General features: G+C 37.7%; 2 protein-coding genes across 8 annotated transcripts in view; both read left to right on the top strand.

The window, feature by feature from the left end:
- Nucleotides 1–3,995: 3,995 nt before the first annotated feature.
- On the top strand, nucleotides 3,996–4,892 carry LOC117924758 (uncharacterized mitochondrial protein AtMg00810-like). Its single transcript, XM_034843474.1, has one exon. It carries the CDS (start codon nucleotides 3,996–3,998, stop codon nucleotides 4,890–4,892), a length of 897 nt encoding a protein of 298 aa, XP_034699365.1.
- A 2,859-nt stretch (nucleotides 4,893–7,751) lies between these two features.
- The window catches only part of LOC117924995 (homoserine kinase), a 28,683-nt gene continuing 18,829 nt past the window's right edge, over nucleotides 7,752–17,605 (top strand). The window contains exons 1-3 of one of the 7 annotated variants that reach the window (XR_004652924.1): nucleotides 7,752–9,020; nucleotides 13,476–14,032; nucleotides 14,753–14,895. Coding sequence is in view for 2 of the 7 variants with exons in the window: in XM_034843766.1 (XP_034699657.1) it covers nucleotides 7,847–9,007 (1,161 nt within the window). In the remaining 5 variants the exon portion in view is untranslated. The other 6 variants (XR_004652925.1, XR_004652928.1, XR_004652926.1 and 3 more) reach the window with 6 other exon arrangements.

The following is a 17,605-nucleotide window of genomic DNA, read 5'->3' as shown; positions in this document are numbered from 1 at the left end:
TGATACACATGATATATTTGGCCCACTGATTTTGCTCCAGTTATGGGTATGGGATAGGTTCCCATTTGTTGCACCTCATCGTTTACATATAGCTTCACATGATGACCAACTGCCTCTAACTCCATTAGCCTTTTGGTTTTTATAGTTGAAGAGATGAGTTTCGTACTACTTCAATTAGCATGCACATCTTAGCTCAGTATAGGCACCATCTTAATCGACTTACAACAAATTAGGTGATAGAAGTGTGATTCATTTCTTATACTTGTTTCTCTAAATAAATTCTAGACCACTAATTATATTTAACCTTTCTTGAGTACAAATTATATGAAAACCTTATGTTGATGACATGAATGTGTCAAAGGACAGCTTTGTTGTCCACACTTCTTTCCTTATTTTAGCTCACAATTGTTTCCTTATTTCTCCATTTATTATTCTGTACAATTAGCATATATTATTTGACAGATTATAGTTTACATGTATAGGGCTAGAATCATGTGGGAATTTATTTACTTTTATTTGCTTTCCATGTATATCATCCTTGTAAAGTCTATATATAATATACAAAACTCAAGACCAAGGTATTCGACCATTCATACAATATTTTGACATGGTATCAGAGCAAGGTTGTTAATTTTTCTTTCCTCAAATTCTTTTATGTCTTCTCAGTTTCGGAGGTGTCTCTCGTGTCTTTCGGTCAAGTCTGTGTTGATCCGTGCTGTACCCAACTACAACCATTTTTCTCGGTATTTTTGTGGCTGTCGTGGGTCAGTTTTCTTTTGGGATTTTTTTGGTCCATCATTTTGTCTCGGGTTCTATTTATTTTCTATGGATTCTACATCTCTGTGTGTTAAGTTTACAGGCACAAATTATTCTACCTGGGCATTTCAGTTTGAACTTTTTCTTAAGGGAAAAGACCTTTGGGGTCATATTGATGGCACAGATGTTGAAAAACCATCCACTTTTGACAAATCTTAGGATGTTGGGTCTTCTCTTTCATGGGTTGTGCTTGATGCACGCATCATGTCTTGGCTTCTTGGTTCAGTGGAGCCTCATATTGTCACCCACTTGCGGCCCCATCACTCCTCTCAATCTATGTGGGCTTATTTGAAGAAAGTTTATCATCAGGATAACGATGCTCGTCGCTTTCAGTTAGAACATGCGATTTCCATGTTTCAACATGGTAGTCTTTCCATCCAGGACTACTACTTAGCATTTCTGACTCTTTGGCATGAATATGCTGATTTGGTTATAGTGGATGTTCCTATTGCCGCTCTCTCAACTATTTAGACTATTCAAGCGACTACCTGGCGTGATCAATTTCTTATGAAACTATGTTCGGAATATGAATCTGTCCGCTCCTCTTTACTGAATAGATCTCTTGTTTCCTCTCTTGATATTTGTTTTGGTGAGTTACTTCGCGAAGAGCAACGCCTTAGTACTCAAGCTATTCTGGAGCAATCTCATGGCAGTTTCGGGACGACAACTGTAGCTTATGTTGCCCAAGGACGCAGACCACCTATGCATTCTAAAAACTTGCAGTGTTTCTGCTGCAAGGAATATGGGCATATTGCTGCCACTTGCCTTAAGAAGTTTTGTTCTTATTGTAAGAAGAAGGGTCACATTATCAAAGAATGTCGTATTCGCCCCCAGAATCGTCAGACCCAAGCATTTCAGACTTCGGTTATTGTCTCTCCTGTAGCAACTTCTGCAGCACACGACTCTCCTTCAGCTGCGTGCTCTATTCCTGCATCTCCTGCACCTCCTGCACCAGATTACTGCACCCTAAAAATGATGCAACGGATGTTAATTTCAGCATTACCAGCAATGGGGTTTCAAGGTAACAATTCTACTAAACTCTGGTACGTAGACGCGAGGGCCTCTAATCACATGACTAATAATCCCACTGTTTTGTGTCATGTTCGGCCCTACGCTGGTCAATCTTCCATCCAGACTGCCAATGGCAACTCTTTGCCCATAGCTGCTATCAGCGATGCCTCTTCGAAGTTCACTGATGTATTTCTTGCTCTTTAGCTTTCCATGAATCTTATTTCTGTTGACCAATTAGTTGATAACAATTGTGCTGTTAATTTTTTCGGTAATGGTTGTGTTGTGTAGGACCAGGTAACGGGGGAGCCGATCGCGAAGGGACCTAAAGTGGGGCGCTTGTTTCCACTATTTTTACCTATTCCAGATTTTTCTCCAATTTCTTCTATTAAGTCTTTTGCTTGTAATAATGTTTAAGATCTTAGTATGGTGTGACATCGTCGTTTAGGCCATCCCAATACTCAGATCTTATCTCATGTATTGAACTCTAATTTACCTGGTAATAAGGATCGTTCTTCTTTATCTCTTGAGTGTGATTCTTGCAAACTTGGTAAAAATAAAACTCTTCCCTTCCCTTTGCATGCAAGTGGAGCATTTCACTGCTTTGATCTTATCCATAGTGATGTTTAGGGATCTTCCTCGGTTAGTTCACATGAGAAATTTAAATATTATGTGACTTTCATTGATGATCATAGCAGATTTACTTGGGTCTACTTTCTTCGCTCTAAATCTGAGGTCTTTCGTACTTTCACTGAGTTTTTAGCGTATGTTAACAATCAATTTTCTACTTCTATTAAGACATTACGCACAGATTCCGGTGGTGAGTATTTGTTTACTGAGTTTCAAGTATTCTTGGCTTCTCAGGGTATTATTCATCAACCTTCATGTCCCTTTACTCCTCAACAAAATGGAGTTGCCGAACGCAAAAATCGTCATCTTCTAGATGTGGTATGTACTCTCTTGTTAGAATCTTCTGTTTCATCCATGTTTTGGGTAGAGGCTCTAAAAACTGCTACTCACTTGATTAATCGTTTACCTTCTCAAGTCCTACATATGGAGTCTCCCTATTTCCGCTTATTTGCTAAGCAACCTAGTTATGATCACCTTCGTATTTTTAGTTGTGTATGCTTTGTTCATTTACTTCCTCATGAGCGACATAAATTATCTGTTCAATCTGTTCGATGTGCTTTCTTGGGATATAATATGTGTCAAAAGGGATTTGTTTGCTATGATCCTATATTACATCGTACACGTATTTCTAGGAATGTTATTTTCTTTGAAAATCAACATTTCTTTCCTATATCCTCTTCTACTGTGTCATCCTCTTCTACTGTGGTCCTCTCCTCCTTTGAGCAGCAGTTCTCAAATCTTCATCCAGTCAGTTCTCGCTTTCAACCAGGTATTATGTATACTAGATGCTCCCGCCCACAGTCTCTTTCGGTGGCTCACTCGATATCTGATCCTACCACGCTCTAGATTCAGTCAGTTGCAGCACCTCCAGCACCTTCAGTATGTCGCTCTTCTCGAGTGTCTGTACCTCTGAATAGGTATGATTTCCCTATTCTAGTTCTGGCAATTCTATTTCAGTCCTTACTGCTGCATTATCCAATTTTGATATTCCCACATGCTACTCACATGCTGTCAAGCATGATTGTTGGCGACAAGCTATGCAGGAAGAAATTGCCGCTCTAGAGGCCAATCACACTTGGGATATTGAGCCTTGTCCTCCCACTATTGTTCCTCTGGGTTGCAAATGGGTTTACTCAGTCAAGGTCCAATCTGATGGAAGTTTGGATCGTTACAAAGCTCGGCTTGTTGCACTTGGGAATAATTAGGAATATGGTGTCAATTATGAAGAGACCTTTGCTCATGTGGCTAAAATGACTATTGTTTGTACGATTCTAGTTCTTGCTGCTTCTAGTGATTGACCACTACATCAGATGGATGTAAAAAATGTTTTTCTTCATGAGGATCTTAAAGAGTGTATTTATATGAAGCCACCCCCGGGATTGTTTCCCTCTCCAACTTCACATGTGTGTAAGCTTCGTCTCTCTTTTTATGGTCTCAAACAGGCTCTGAGGGCTTGGTTTGATAAATTCCGCACCACTTTATTACAATTTTCATTCGGGCAAAGCAAGTATGACACTTCCTTGTTTCTTCGGAAGTCAAACATGGGTATTGTTGTTCTTTTGGTTTATGTTGATGATATTGTGATCATTGGTTCCGATTCTGCTTTACTTGGTCAGCTCAAAACTCATCTCTCTGAGTCCTTTCATATGAAAGATTTTGTGTCTCTCACATATTCTCTTGGTCTTGAGGTGCATCATAGTCCCTCTGGTATTTTCCTCAATCAACATAAGTATGCAAATTACTTGGTGGCTACAGCTGGTCTACAAGGGGCTACTTCTGTTGATACTCCCATGGAATTAAATGTCAAGCTTCGCAAAGAGGAGGACGACTTACTTGTTGATCCCAGTTTATACAGGAAGTTGGTGGGTAGCCTTGTTTATCTCACCATTACTAAATCGAACATTTCTTTTGTTGTACAGCAAGTCAGCCAGTTCCTTCAGACTCCTCGTCATCTTCATTTGGCTGTTGTCTGTAGGATCATACGCTATGTTCAAGGCACTTCTACTCGTGGCTTGTTCTTCCCTGCAAGCAATTCTACTCGCCTTGCTGCTTATAGTGATGCTGATTGGGTCGGTTGTGTGGATACCCGTCATTCCATCACTGGTTGGTGTGTGTTCTTAGGTGATGCATTGATATCTTGGAAAAGTAAGAAGCAAAACGGAGTCTCTAAGTCATCTACGGAATCTGAGTATTGGGCGATGTCTCTTGCTTGTTCTGAAATCATTTGGCTTCGAGGTTTGCTAGCGGAGTTAGATTTTGCTGAGACCGATCCTACACCTCTACATGCCGATAATACAAGTGTTATTCAGATCACGGCCAATCCTGTCTATCATGAGCGCACAAAGCATATTGAAGTGGACTGTCACTATATCCGTGAAACCTTTGAAGCTCGTGTTATCACTCTTCCACATATTTCCACTGGACTTACAAATTGTTGATATCTTCACCAAGGCTCTCCCTCGTCATCGACATTGCTTGCTAAGTAGCAAATTGATGCTTGTTGATCAACCTGCATCAATTTGAGGGGGGCTGTCAAAGGACAGCTTTGCTGTCCACACTTCTTTCCTTATTTTAGCCCACAATTGTTTCCTTATTTCTCCATTTATTATTCTGTACAGTTAGCATATATTATTTGACATATTATAGTTTACATGTATAGGGCTAGAATCATGCGAGAATTTATTTGCTTTTATTTGCTTTTCATGTATAACATCATTGTAAAGTCTATATATAATATACAAAACTCAAGGCCAAGGTATTCGACCATTCACACAATATTTTGATAGAATGTTGGTGACATGAATGTTGGTCTTCCTGATTATTATACTATTGAAAAGAAATATGGTGCACTATCTCACATTTGATATGTTTCCACATAGTTGAATGACATAGACTTGATCGAGTATTACGGTAGTTTGGATTTCGTCAAGAGATTCCTCAGCCATGTGATAATGAGTCAATCTTAGATAAATGTGATTTGAAAGGTAGACATAATGTTGATTGGACTACTTGACATGGAGACTACATTTGACGTTGGAGCTCTAAGCGTGAACATATTATTAGAGGCGAGATGGCTATAGGTCCATTGGGGTATCATGATCTATACATGGTGTGATATCACTCCATTACTATTCGGTTTCTTACTCGAACCAGGTCCTTCCATGAGCTATTGGTAATTTTCATGTCTTATATTTTTATTAAATTTTATTTTATTTTTATGAGAATTTAATTTATCTTCTATTTGACTTATAGACTACCTTGATACATCCAAATATATGACATTGCATCTCCAAATGATTTGCACATTCGTAGATTGTGTACTACTGTATTAGACACCATACATGAGAAGGATCAGTTAAATGCTTCGTTTAATGTTATTACACAGTTCCAACCTTGATCAGGAAATATACGACCTACAAGATGAGGGGCTTGTATGAGGGAGATTAGGCATACACCAGTTGTTGTCTAAGTGCGACCATCGATTGACATTAGTCCACCACCTCATCAATAACTGATATCATCCATTGCTCCACCTTTGTAGGATCAGACTCCATTTAGTGTTGCTGCTATTACACAACTCCAACCTCGATTGTGAGGTGTATGGACTAGAGGAGGAATGACTCATAGGAGAGGGACTAAACATACATCTGTTCTTAGATATGCACCATCGACTACATCAACCTGCCACCTATTGAGCAGACTCTTATTACACCTGTGGAGGTGCTATTCACCCCATTTGTAGTACCACTTGTTACATCATTACCACAACCAATAAAGGCTACATTGGTTGATGAGGAGTTAGTTCATATAGCAAATGATGATTAATGAGGACAAAAGAATGATCATGGTCAAAGACGTGGTTGTCAAGCTCTGGGGTTTGAAGAGGGAGGGTACGTGTCAACCTTATAGAGCCAATAGTGGAACATGCATATCATGGACATCCACAAAGGAAGAGGAAGACTCATTTGTGTGGTACACATTGAGGATGTTACTATATATGACTTGTATTTTGGATATTATTAGTATTTTGCATATCATTATTTTGGACAAATACTCATAATGTATATTTATATTTGTTATATTTTGGAATGACTTTTTATTAACATAAGTTCTATAATATTTTACCTATTTTGGACTTATTTTACACAAAATAGTATTATTACTATTTTGGAAATGTGACGATTTAATTGACATTTAGTTTACTTGTTTTGATTGGTTTTGGATTGAAATGTCAAAATATTTATTATAATATGTACAGGTGATAAACTTTAAACATCCGATTGTATACAGGGTAATACTAATTAAGAAATAAACTTTTTTTTTTGTAGAAGGTCTCTTGAAGAAACATTTGTAGCATAAATTCAAAAATTTCCATCGTGCATGGGAATTGTGGAAGGTGTCTCTTGAAAAGACGCTTTCAATATTTTTTACGCTTTCAATATTTTTTTTTGTAAGGTGTCTCTTGAAAAGATGCTTTCAATATTTTTTTTTTTAAGGTGTCTCTCGAAGAGACACCTTTAGTATAAATCCATTTTTTTGGGCATTGTGAAGAGACACCTTCAAAATAAAATCAAATTCAAGAGACACTTGTAGTATAAATCCATTTTTTAAAAAAAAAATTGTGAAAAATGCCTCTTTAAAAGACACCTTTAGTATATATTGGATTTTGTAGAATCGTTGAAGAGACGTCTTCAGTATGAATTCTTTTTAAAAAAAAAAATTGTAGAAGGCGTTGTACGCGGGGACACCTCGAATATAAAATCAAATTCAAGAAACACTTGTAGTATCAATTAAAATTTGTGAAATTGTGAAATGTGTTTCTTCACAATTTTATGGAATCGTGGAAAATATCTTTTCAAAAGACATCTTTAATATAAATCTAATTTTCTGAAATTATAAAACCTGTCATTTCAAGAAATACAATTAGTTTAAATTCAATTCTTTTAAACGTATATCATAGATTTAAAATTTATGGAAGATGTTTTTTGGATGCGATAAAAAGTATCATAAAATCTGTCACTATTTTTTCAACTACCATTTTTTAAGAATTATTTTTGAAAGTTGCCGTAGAAGTTAAAAGACCATAATTCTTTAACATATTATTCCTAACAAAAATAATATGCGTGACATGCCATCAGTAGTTTGTTAAAAACTTGGAACCGCTTTAGTAACGGGAAATATATGTTTAAGTCATTTTTATTCTTGGAAGTAAATTTATTCGTGTTTATGAAATATGCCATTGACATATTAACAAATGATCAAATGAATCGGTGAAAAGTAAAACCTAGTGAATAGTATGTATCCTTTGTCTGATCGAGACTAGGTTGTCTGCGCCGCAGTCCTTCTTCGGCATCACTGCTTGGAGCAGCAGGCGCCACCAGCCTACCATCTTATGCCGTTAAACCCCAGAACTCATGCTCTTTTCTCTGCAGGTGCAGAAGCTCAAATGGCGATTTGCTTCCAATCCCCCTCAAAACCCACTTGCATTTCTCCCTCATCAAACCATTACAGACCCAATCTTCATGCTCGGTCCTTCAGATGCAACTTCTCTAAAACACTAACTGCTGATCCTCAACCAGTTTTCACCTCTGTGAAGTCCTTCGCACCCGCAACCGTTGCTAACCTCGGTCCCGGTTTCGATTTCCTCGGTGCTGCTGTTGATGGTATCGGCGATTTCGTCTCCCTTCGCGTGGATCCTGATGTTCGGCCCGGGGAGATTTCGATTGTCGATATCGATGGTGTTGGGAATAGCGCCACGAAGCTCAGTAAAAATCCCCTCTGGAACTGCGCCGGCATTGCCGCTATCTCCGTCATGAAAATGCTCGGAGTCCGATCGGTGGGGCTGTCCCTTTCCCTCGAGAAGGGGTTGCCATTGGGAAGTGGACTTGGGTCGAGCGCCGCCAGTGCCGCCGCGGCTGCTGTGGCGGTGAATGAGATTTTTGGGCGGAAATTGGGAGTTGATGACCTTGTCCTTGCTGGGCTTGACTCGGAAGCTAAAGTTTCGGGTTATCACGCGGACAATGTGGCGCCGGCTCTTATGGGAGGATTCGTGTTGATTCGGAGTTATGATCCTTTGGAGTTGATTCCTTTGACGTTTCCGAGCGACAAGGAGTTGTTTTTTGTGTTGGTGAATCCGGAATTTGAAGCTCCCACCAAGAAAATGCGGGCGGCATTGCCGTCGGAGATCGGGATGTCTGATCACGTGTGGAATTGTAGCCAGGCCGCTGCATTGGTAGCCTCGATTTTGCAAGGAGATTTGAGGGGGTTGGGCAAGGCATTGTCCTCCGACAGAATTGTGGAGCCAAGGAGGGCACCCTTGATCCCTGGGATGGAAGGGGTGAAAAAGGCTGCTCTTGAGGCTGGTGCATTTGGCTGTACAATTAGTGGAGCAGGGCCGACTGCAGTTGCAATTACAGATGACGAAGAGAAGGGAAGGGATATTGGAGAACGGATGGTAGAAGCTTTCTTGGAGGACGGGAAGTTGAAGGCTGTAGCAATGGTGAAGCAACTCGATAGGGTTGGTGCTAGGCTTATGAGTAGCAACCTCAGATGAAAAAAAATTAGGGGTATGTTTTATTTTAGCTGTTGTGGTGCCATTTGAGCTCCAAGATATGGCAAAAAGCTTATTGACTGATATGAAAATTGGCTCATAGTTTAAGCTAAGTTTGGTCCTTTGTGTTGAAAGATGCCCTCGCCTTTAATGTTGCATTTTTGTTTAGTGAAGCTATTAGTCTTTTGTTGTTACGTTGTTGATTTTAGTGCTGCTGTTGTTTTCTATGAAGTGTTGGCCTCTCAGATTAGTGTATCTTACCTGAAAAAGGTATTTGTGATTGGCAAACAAATAACAACTGTTGTTACCATATATATATATATATATTAGTCATGCTCTCCTAAGTCCCACCTTCTCAACAATCGTTACCTGAACTTGTGTAGAAGAATAACGGGGATTCAATTGTGCCTCAGTTAGAAGAAGTCTGGTAAGAACAGCATTCATTGGCATTTTAATCAAATTGTATTTGAGTCAAGGAAAATTGTCTCCCACATAATTTGGTAATATCCATCTTCTCCAAATATGATCCTGAAATTGCTAGTTTTAGATTGGTTCCTGGTTTGCACGTAAGGCATGTGAAGAGTTTATCTAGAGCTACATCATTCCAGCCCTCTATACAAAATTCTGGGACCATTTGTTTTACTTGATAAGTATCATTGCTGATGGATGATCTGTATTGGGATTAACATGTTCTAAGTTTTTGAAGATTTTGCATGATGTATGATTTATGATGATAATGTGATTGGACCTTTTCAACGATCAAGCATGTAGTGGGTGATGGGAGGGAGGGTGAAGTTTTGGAAAGCTAGGCGGTGTGGGGAAGTGCCTTTGTATGTGCCCTGCCCCTCATTGTATGCCTTAGCCTTGTCAAGAGAGGTTTGAATGGTGAATTTATAACATGAGACAGGATTGGGGGGTCATTAGAATCCTTGTTTCCCTAGACATTTGAATGATTGGGAGTTGAACAATATAAAGATTTTTTTTTCTCAAGATTGCAAGAAAAGTTGATGAATAGTGAAGAGGATGATGAGGTGGCTTGGATGGATTTGAGGAATGGAGTTTTCTATCAAATCTTTCTATTTTATCTTGGATATAGGGAGTTCAATTCCTTCCCCAATTGGCATAATTTGAAATTCATGGTTCCATCTAAACTGGTTTTTTTTTTTTTGCTTGAGAGGCCAGTGGAGGAAAGATGTTGACTTTGGATTAACCTTAGAGGAGAGAGTGGTTGTTGTTGAATAGATGCTTCCTTTGTAAAGATGAAGAGAAATCAATTAATCACATTCTTATTTATAGTTGCAAAACTAGGGTTTTGTGCAGTTGCTATTCTCTTTGTTTTGAAATGCTTGGGTGCTTCCTTCAAGGGTTGGAGAGACTCTTTTAAGTTGATGTGTTTCTTTTATGGAAAGAAAACATAAGAAGGTATGTAGAGCCACTCCTTTGTGCATTCTTTTTATGGAAAATCCTTCGAACATGAGGTGAAGTCTAACCAAATGTTGAACTGCACATTCCTAAGTAACCTTTTATTGTTGGTTAGGTTGTACATAGACAAAGACCCAATAATGTTTATTGATTTTGTAGATTGGTTGACATCTTATTGATGGAGGAAGAGTTTTTTTTTTTTTTTGTACATGCCCCGCATGTGTTCTCCCATTTTTGGCATGACTATTTGGTTTTTGTTGTATATGTCTTGTGTACTTAGTGTGTGTTGTTCCTTTGGCACTATCGATAAATCATAAAATTAGTTTCAAATTGGAAATTAAAATCAAAATTTTAAAATCATAAATTTATTTAAAATTATCATGTTTTTATTAATTTAAATTAAAATCACAAGTTTTAAAAATCATAAAGTTAAAAAAATAAAAAATATAAAATAAGTAAATAATAATGGAGATGAACTAAAAAAGTAAATAAAAATAAAAAAATATAAAAAACTTGGGAATATGGGGAGGCGCACGTTGAGAACTGGGAAGAGAAAAGGAAGGGGAAGATGGGTTGTAGTAGGAGAGAAAGTTTTTTTGGGTGGGGGCGGGGGGGGGGGGGGGGGGGGGGGAAGGGGCACTCTGGGAATTGGGAAGAAAGGGAGGGTGGGGGCGTAGTTGCAGAGCTAGGAAGAAGGAATGGGGCGGATGTGGTTGAGGCAGGAGCTGGAAGGGGTGGCGGAGAGAGGGGTTTTTTGAACCATTTGGTTCACCCGAAACCAATCGAGTTAGCCAGGTCACTGGTCCGACCGTCGGTTTGATGCTAGTTCAAAGGCTATTTGGCTCAAACAGCCAACCGAATCGGATTGGTGACCAGCAGTCTGGTCCGGTCCCGTTTTTAAATCATTGTATAAAACTGTCTCCCAAGAAAATGAATGTAATTGTTTTATGTCAATTTGTAGGATGGGGAATTTGTTATCGATGAATTATGATTGCTTTGAGGCTACAACATGATGATGGGTGAGGGATGACATAGATTTACCCATTGCCCCTCCATCTTGATATACTCATGTGCTGAAACTGGTTTTAATCAGATTAGATTTGAGTTGAGGAAGAACTGGGTCCCACATGATTTGATTATTAGAATAAGGGGAAGGAGGAAGCAGCACCTTTTTATGGTTCACCATGCTGATAAAAAATAAAGGTGGTCATGTGTTGAAATTCTAAAATGGCTTTATTTTATTTAGGTTTTGAAGAACTTCCTGACTGGCAGACTTTTTATGTGAAGTGATCTAGTGCTTGCATTAGAGTTTCCTGTTTAAAAGGCTAGAATTATGTTTTCTTTTTGAAGTCCTGGTTTTTTGGAGAGTTTATCAAAAACATGGAAACTTGAAAACTTGGAGAGTTCATCTAAGATGTGATACTTTGAGAGATTGTCGGAAAATATTGCTTCAAGTCAATGCTAATGCTGCTCACATGTTCAGTACAGTATTGACACAAAATATTAAATATTAACAGATGATGGAACTACCTAATATTAACAGATGTGATACTTTGAGAGATTGTAGGAAAATATTGCTTCAAGTCAATGCTAATGCTGCTCACATTTTAGTACAGTAAAGGCACAAAATAGTAAATATTAACAGATGCTGGAACTACCTAATTTACCAACTAGCCATAATCATGCTTAAGTAGAGACAGATGTTCACCTTTTGTGTTAATGGTGGCATGTGTCACTAGCATATATCATCTAGTTGGAACATATAACTATCCATGCTTCTTGCAGCTACTGTTAAACATTAGAAGAACCCACTTAACAGCTGAAGAAACCTGCATAATTACCATAATGATATAAGCATGTACAAAATTCTGATCTGACTAGCTCTTAGTCCTGATATTTGTAAACTGTGCATGAAGCATGGAGAATCAGCAGATCATCTTTTCCTATATCGCTCTTTGACGATGGGGTTGTGACACAGATTATTTCAATTAGCCAAGATGGATTGGGTTCCCCCGAGGAGCATTTTCGACATGCTCTCCATCAATTATAATGATTTTGGTTTATCTAAGAGAGGGATAGTTTTGTGGCAAGTTGCGAGCATTGCTTTAATTTGTGTTGTGTGGCGGGAAAGAAATGCAAGGATTTTTGAGGATAAAGCAAGGAATTCAGAGTATCTTTGGGATTCTATTCATTTCCTTGCTTCTCTTTGGGCTTTCTGTTCCAAGGTTTTTAAGGGGATTCCCCTTAATGTGTTACAACTTGATTGGATAGCGGTGTGCAATTCCAAAGAGTTGGTCTAATCTAGAGAGTTTGTATGTTTTTACTGTGTATTTTCATGTTTTTGTATTCTTGTAGTTTAGTTTTCTTTGGTGGGAGGATTCCTCATCCTTCTCTTGTACTTTTTTTTTTCTATCAATATATCCCTTTGTTGTTTTCTATCAAAAAAAATTCTGATCTGACTAAGAACAAAATATTTGGAAATATTATTTGTTTATATATATATATATATATATATAGTATGCATGTATTGGTTTACTTACCACAGCATCCCCTGATCTGAAGAAACTTTTCTCTGAGTATGATGCCAGTAAGGCTCCTAATTGACTTACTGTAATTATAATCTACATCCAGTAATAAAGAACTGATAACTATGGTCTGTAACTAACTGTTTTCTAATTAGTCCTCTCATTTTCCTGGAATAAGAAAGTTAGGTTCCATGCTTATCAAGGAGCACCTAAATGCAAATAAGGCATATTCTTCAAATGTTAGCATATTATCAGATACATAGCAGGAAAGTACTGATCATCCTCAAACTTTAAAACATGACTATTTCACCATGCATGATAGCATTTTCTCCTTTCTTGTTTTGTTTTTCTTTGCTGTGTGTGTTACATCCTTTCCCCATGCCTGGTTGCTATAGGCCTGCAGAAGGTCCCTCTAGGGTTGCTACCTGTGACTTGCCAGAGTGTTCTTGGACCTATGTCTTGCCAAGAAGCATAAAAAACTAGACTGTGCCACTTATGGATCCTCTTGTGATCCTTTTCAACAGTTTTCACAACAAGCTCCTTGAGACAGTTCCTTGGCAGTATGTTCAGCATGTCAGAGCATCAAACCCAAAATGAAGAGGGGATGAAGATATATACATTTGATGCCACTGGTGGTGATTCTGATGACAACTTTCATAATTCAATGATCTTGCATCATACTGCAAGCTTAGATAAGAACTTGGTCCACCTCCTTCCCATGGCAGCATTTGAAGCATGGGCCATGACAGTCTTATGCAAGGGAATGGTGGAAAGCAAGTCACTAGTAGTAGTGGTGGCAGTTGGAAGCTGGCATGGAAATTGCAGGGAGGTGTTGAAAGAATTTATTAGCCGCAAGTAGGTGTTTCTAGATCTTGGTGTACATCTTTAGTTTCTGCTCCTAGTGGTGAGGTCCCTGCAGCCCTGCTCTTTACTCCAGGGAACTTATTCATCAGCATCCAGTTGGGCCGACTTTGGTTCATTCATCTGAAAGTTCTGAAAAGTGCCAACTTGGAGTTATCTTTTTGAACCAGGTATCAATCATGAAGTGGTTGTTGGGCTGGGGATTCAGATACTTAAACAGGTAAAAAATATAATATATTGACAAATGTCTACACTGCTGGTTGTTCTTCTCTTATTAAATTAACTAAAAGCCATTCCATTGATCTGCCTTTTTAACTCATTACATGCAGTTTATGTTTCCTGTTATCCTTTGATTTTATCTTGTTAAAATAAGGTCTTATTTCCCTCCTGGTAATAATTCATAGCGATTTTGAATGTGCTATTGGCTGGGTACAGTGTATCCTATGTGCCTTTTCTGTACACATGCTCACATCAAATCTGGACTACCAAGTAGATGTCATATGATTATGATTTGATTGGGATACTCGATCAAGTCTATTATATAGTAAAGGCAGGAGCCCATTCTAGTGTGTTCTTATCGTGATGTGGGCATCATCTTGGATTTGTTGTAACATAGAAAGTTCCTTGTGCATCTAAGGACTGTTGCTTCTAATTTATTTCTTCTCCATTAACCAGATTTGACTTGAAAGATGTTTCTGATGCTGGTGGGTTGAAGTCATGAAGCCAATTCATACAGCCAGGATTAGATGTGGTTCTGCTTCTGATAAGAATTTTATCCAAACTATTAACAAAGCACTATCAAACTGAATCAGTTGTTTTTTAACCAGACAGATAATGGAGTCTATAGTGTGTTGGCTAAACTTCATTTTCTTTTTCATGTTTGTTGTCTAGCTGTCTTCTCAAGCTGTTGGTTGTTTATACAGTTCTCTGTCATAAATAGGGTTCTCTAGGTGGGTGTTGGAGTACTTGTTTACATGGGCTTTAGTCAGCTTCTGCATCTTTGCTCATGAGTCCCATGACAACCTTGTTGACGTGCCCTTTTATAGCTGTTGCCATGAGGCTGATGGACATTTCTAGCTGAAGGTATTTTCTTTCCTGCTATCTTTTATCTATCTTGGCATAATTATTGTTTGAAAATTTCTGTTTCCATGAGGTTTATAGATATCTCTAGCAGAGGGCAATATCTTAAATTTTATGTTTTATATCCTTTCTTACCATACTTGCAACCCTTGTTTAAGATGCACCATCTGCCTTTTATAATGGCTTTTGTTGATTTTTCATGCCTAGTTGGTTAGAAATGATAACAAGCAAGATGAGTTAACCAGGCAACTGACCTCTATCCATCCCATCACAATCTGGGTGTGTTTTGGGATCCATGTAGCAAGTTTGGATTGGGGTATAGATTTGATGGCTCATTGTATTTAACACAAGAATATGTTCTGTTTAGATACCCAGATGTGTTTGGGTCAGTTTTTGGGTAGATGTCTTGTGCTGTTTAGTAATTTCACCTCAGATTTAATACTTAAGTACATGCATCAATACATTTTAGATGTAGATATTCATAACTTTTTTTTCTTTCACTAGGTGTGGTTGAACCCATAGCATCAGTTTTATGGTGGTCAACTCTTAACACTGGACCAAGACACCAATGTTATGTGGATATTCATATTTAATCAACTTAATCAAGTAATCTGCTCTTATCCATCCAACCTCAACTCCAATGAGACAATATTTTTGACATCTGATGGGGTTGTGAAGATGTAGTCGTCTTATATTTTGGTGATAAAACAAAATATTTTGGCTATCATTGTTGAGGATGCTTCAGCGGTCTTTCCCTCTGTAGGAAGCACTTTCAAGACTAAATGGTGGGATGACTTGAAGAATGATAATTCAGCCCTTGCTGTTCAAAAAGTATTTTCAAGTTCATCCTTAAGTTCCATCCATATTAGAAGAAATGTCTTAATTTCTTCTTAAGCAGCGGATCTAAGCAGAACTTGTTGTAGCTAAGACCATAAAGGAATATTGAAAGCTCCTCAAAGACCTCTCCATCCTCTCTTAAGATGACAATGAAGCTGTTGATGCAGAATTTGAAGCTAAGTTAGAGGATTCATCAATATTTTACTTGCAAGTGAATGAAGATGATTGTGAAGGAATTCTGATAAAAAAAAAATGATTGTGAAGGAATTCTTCCTTCTATAAGAAGATCAAAATAAAAAATGATAAGCAATGACTTGGTTCAACCATTAAGATTTTAAGATACCAAAACAATTAAAAAAAGCTAAGCTTCAAACAAAAGCAAACAAAAGTTAAAGTATCTAAAGTCTTCACATGGCTACAATAAGTTCACATGCCTTCAAAAAAGTAAGACTCTTCACATGGCCACATTAAGATTCTTCAAACTTCACAGGACTACGGTAAGTTCACATGCCTTCAAAAAAATAAGACTTCATATGGTCACATTGAGATTCTTTAGACAAAAGCTGAAGATTCCGCATGCCTAAAAGAAAGATAAGACTCTTCAAGACAAAAGTTAAGACCTTTTCACATGGTTACTCTTCACATGGCTATAGAAGACTTCAGACAAAAGTTAAGATCTTTTCACATGGCTATAGAGGACTCTTCATAAAAAAGTTGAAGAGTTCACATGCCTATAGGAAGATTCATTCACAAGGACCCTTGTAAAGCTCTTGTAAGGGAAAGAAGAGGCATCTCTTCCTCTTGTTTCGACTTCTCTCATTTCTTTCCTCTCCATTTCCTTTGATATAAAAGCTCAAGAATTTTCAGAATTTCCATTGTAAGTTATTTCTCATTGTAAGTTTGTTATGATATATTAAGATGTTTTCATGTTCAAGTATTTTCATATTCAAGTTTTAAATTTTGTTTTCACTCTCCTTACATGATGTTTTCATTTACTTAGTCACTTTTACTCGTTCACCATATACTACTATGTCTTAGGTGTTTATGGTATCAGAGCCATGGGTATGGATATTGGGTTTGTTTTAGATAACAAATCCATAGAAAGACGTAAGAAAGATTATAGTACATTTAGGAATGGTTCAAATAGTTGCTAAGCCATTGGTCTAGGCTTAAATACCTCAATTGTTATTTGTCGAAAAGATAATAAACATCTTGAATACAAAGATTCTATTATCCAAGCAGGTTAGGTACGATTAAATGATGGACCAATTTATTTTTAGTGTCATACTAATTTCACATTAAGATTAAGAGATGCTGATCTTAGATTCAATTGTTCTTCAGTTAAGACTCATGGACTTAGATTTAAAGAAGGAATGAGTTCAGTTTCCATAATTACAAGGTTTGTTTATAAGAGTATGGGCACCAATGTAGAATTTGGAGCTTTATGCACTTGTCCTATGAGAGAGGCTATTCTCTTTCAATTGGATTTAATAAGTAAATCTAACTAAATCATTTCTAAGAAAATCTTGTGGGATGAAATTGATTTTCCTAAATCATGGCATTTCTCCCATGCTGTTCTACCCATAGAACAAAGAGTAGAAAAAATTGAACAAATAGTTCAATATCCTTGTGGTGGAGGAGATTTGATCTTCTCTGATTCCTTTAAACATTCTAGAAGTCCTAGAATTTAAGAATATGAACCTTACAGAGCATCATGCTCAATTGTTCCATCGAAAACCACTAAGATGGAGGAAGGATCTGCATCTTCAAACCCTAAGAATATTGAGTTCTCAAGAGTCAAAAGTCACAAAAATGTAGCATCATTCTAAAGATAGGGAGTCTACCCAAGAATCATTGGATATGTTACCCATGTATT

Source organism: Vitis riparia, chromosome 11 (assembly GCF_004353265.1).
Source record: "Vitis riparia cultivar Riparia Gloire de Montpellier isolate 1030 chromosome 11, EGFV_Vit.rip_1.0, whole genome shotgun sequence".
Taxonomy (NCBI): domain Eukaryota; kingdom Viridiplantae; phylum Streptophyta; class Magnoliopsida; order Vitales; family Vitaceae; genus Vitis; species Vitis riparia.
The sequence above is the reverse complement of the archived record's forward strand: the minus strand, read 5'-3'. Positions and strand labels throughout refer to the sequence as shown.

Coding starts and splice junctions, on each gene's coding strand:
- LOC117924758 (XM_034843474.1), top strand. CDS start 3,996: ATGGGTATTGTTGTTCTTTTGGTTTATGTTGATGATATTGTGATCATT.